The sequence below is a fragment of the Gavialis gangeticus genome, unplaced genomic scaffold, assembly GCF_001723915.1.
Source record: "Gavialis gangeticus isolate Ggan-Ray unplaced genomic scaffold, GavGan_comp1, whole genome shotgun sequence".
NCBI lineage: Eukaryota > Metazoa > Chordata > Crocodylia > Gavialidae > Gavialis > Gavialis gangeticus.
In genome coordinates, this window is record NW_017728993.1 from 26912117 (window position 1) to 26913049 (window position 933).

A 933-nucleotide genomic window follows, 5' to 3' on the forward strand; every position below is an offset into this window, starting at 1 on the left:
GCTGGCAGCTCCTCTGTACGGCATTGGGCTCCTCGGGCTTGGGGGGCAGCTGCAAAAGGAAAAGGGGTGTCACGAGTGGGGGCATTGCACCACACGCTTACCCCCCCTGCATCCACCACAGCCAGTGCCCCACACTCCCAGCCCTCGTCTTCCTCCCCTCACTGCTGACCTGCAGCCCTGGGGCTCCCATACGGGAGGGCTGAGGCGTAGCTCCCCAAAGAATGCCCCCCTCCCACAGGGGTTACCTGGGTGGTGATGGGGGGGCCGGGGTCATGCTGGGCTTTGCCCCCCGGGCGTGGCTGTGGCTGTGGCTGGGTGCGGGCTCGGGCCGGCCCTGCTGCAGGTCCCGCTCCATGGCTCTGCGCTGCTCCTGCAGCTCTGTGGGGCAGGGCAGGGCAGGGCAGGGGTGGGCCTGGGGGAGCCCACGACTCCCTGGGCCCCCCCCAGCAACCACCATCCCTTCACCCTTGCTCTGAAGGCCAGGGCCCTCGTGCCTGCCCATGGCAGGGCAGCACCCCACAAGCCCCAGACCCCCCCAGTTTGGCTTCTGCCCACCACGGCCCATCAGAGTCTTGAGGAACCACGTGCTGCCGGGGGGGGCGGGTCATGGTGCATCCAGGCCCTGTCCAAACCTCCTGGTCAGTCCTGCTCCCTACACCACCCAGCCCTGCGTGCAGCCACAGCCTGTTCTCGGCCCTGCTCTCACGGACGCTGGCAATGTCCTGCCACAGCCAAGGGGGTCAAGGCACCTGCGAGATCCGGGCAGTGGCCATGGCCTTGCTGCAGAGGAAGGCAAAAACCCCATCCGGACTAGTTTGGCCCAGGGGAAATCCCTTCCTGCCCCAGTGCAGCATCACGATGAGGGCTGGAAGGGAGCTTGGGGGGGGGGGGGGGGCCACCCTAGCCCCCCCCCCTCCCCCAAGGGGGGACCCC

General features: G+C 68.6%; 1 protein-coding gene across 1 annotated transcript in view; it reads right to left on the bottom strand.

The window, feature by feature from the left end:
* Positions 1-933, bottom strand: part of CCDC24 (coiled-coil domain containing 24) — a 14130-nt gene that overhangs the window by 1142 nt on the left and 12055 nt on the right. Inside the window, exons 6-7 of the mRNA XM_019528323.1 lie at positions 246-378; positions 7-49 (exon numbers count right to left, since the gene is read on the bottom strand). Coding sequence (XP_019383868.1) covers positions 7-49; positions 246-378 — 176 coding nt within the window. The remainder of the gene's footprint in view (positions 1-6; positions 50-245; positions 379-933) is intronic.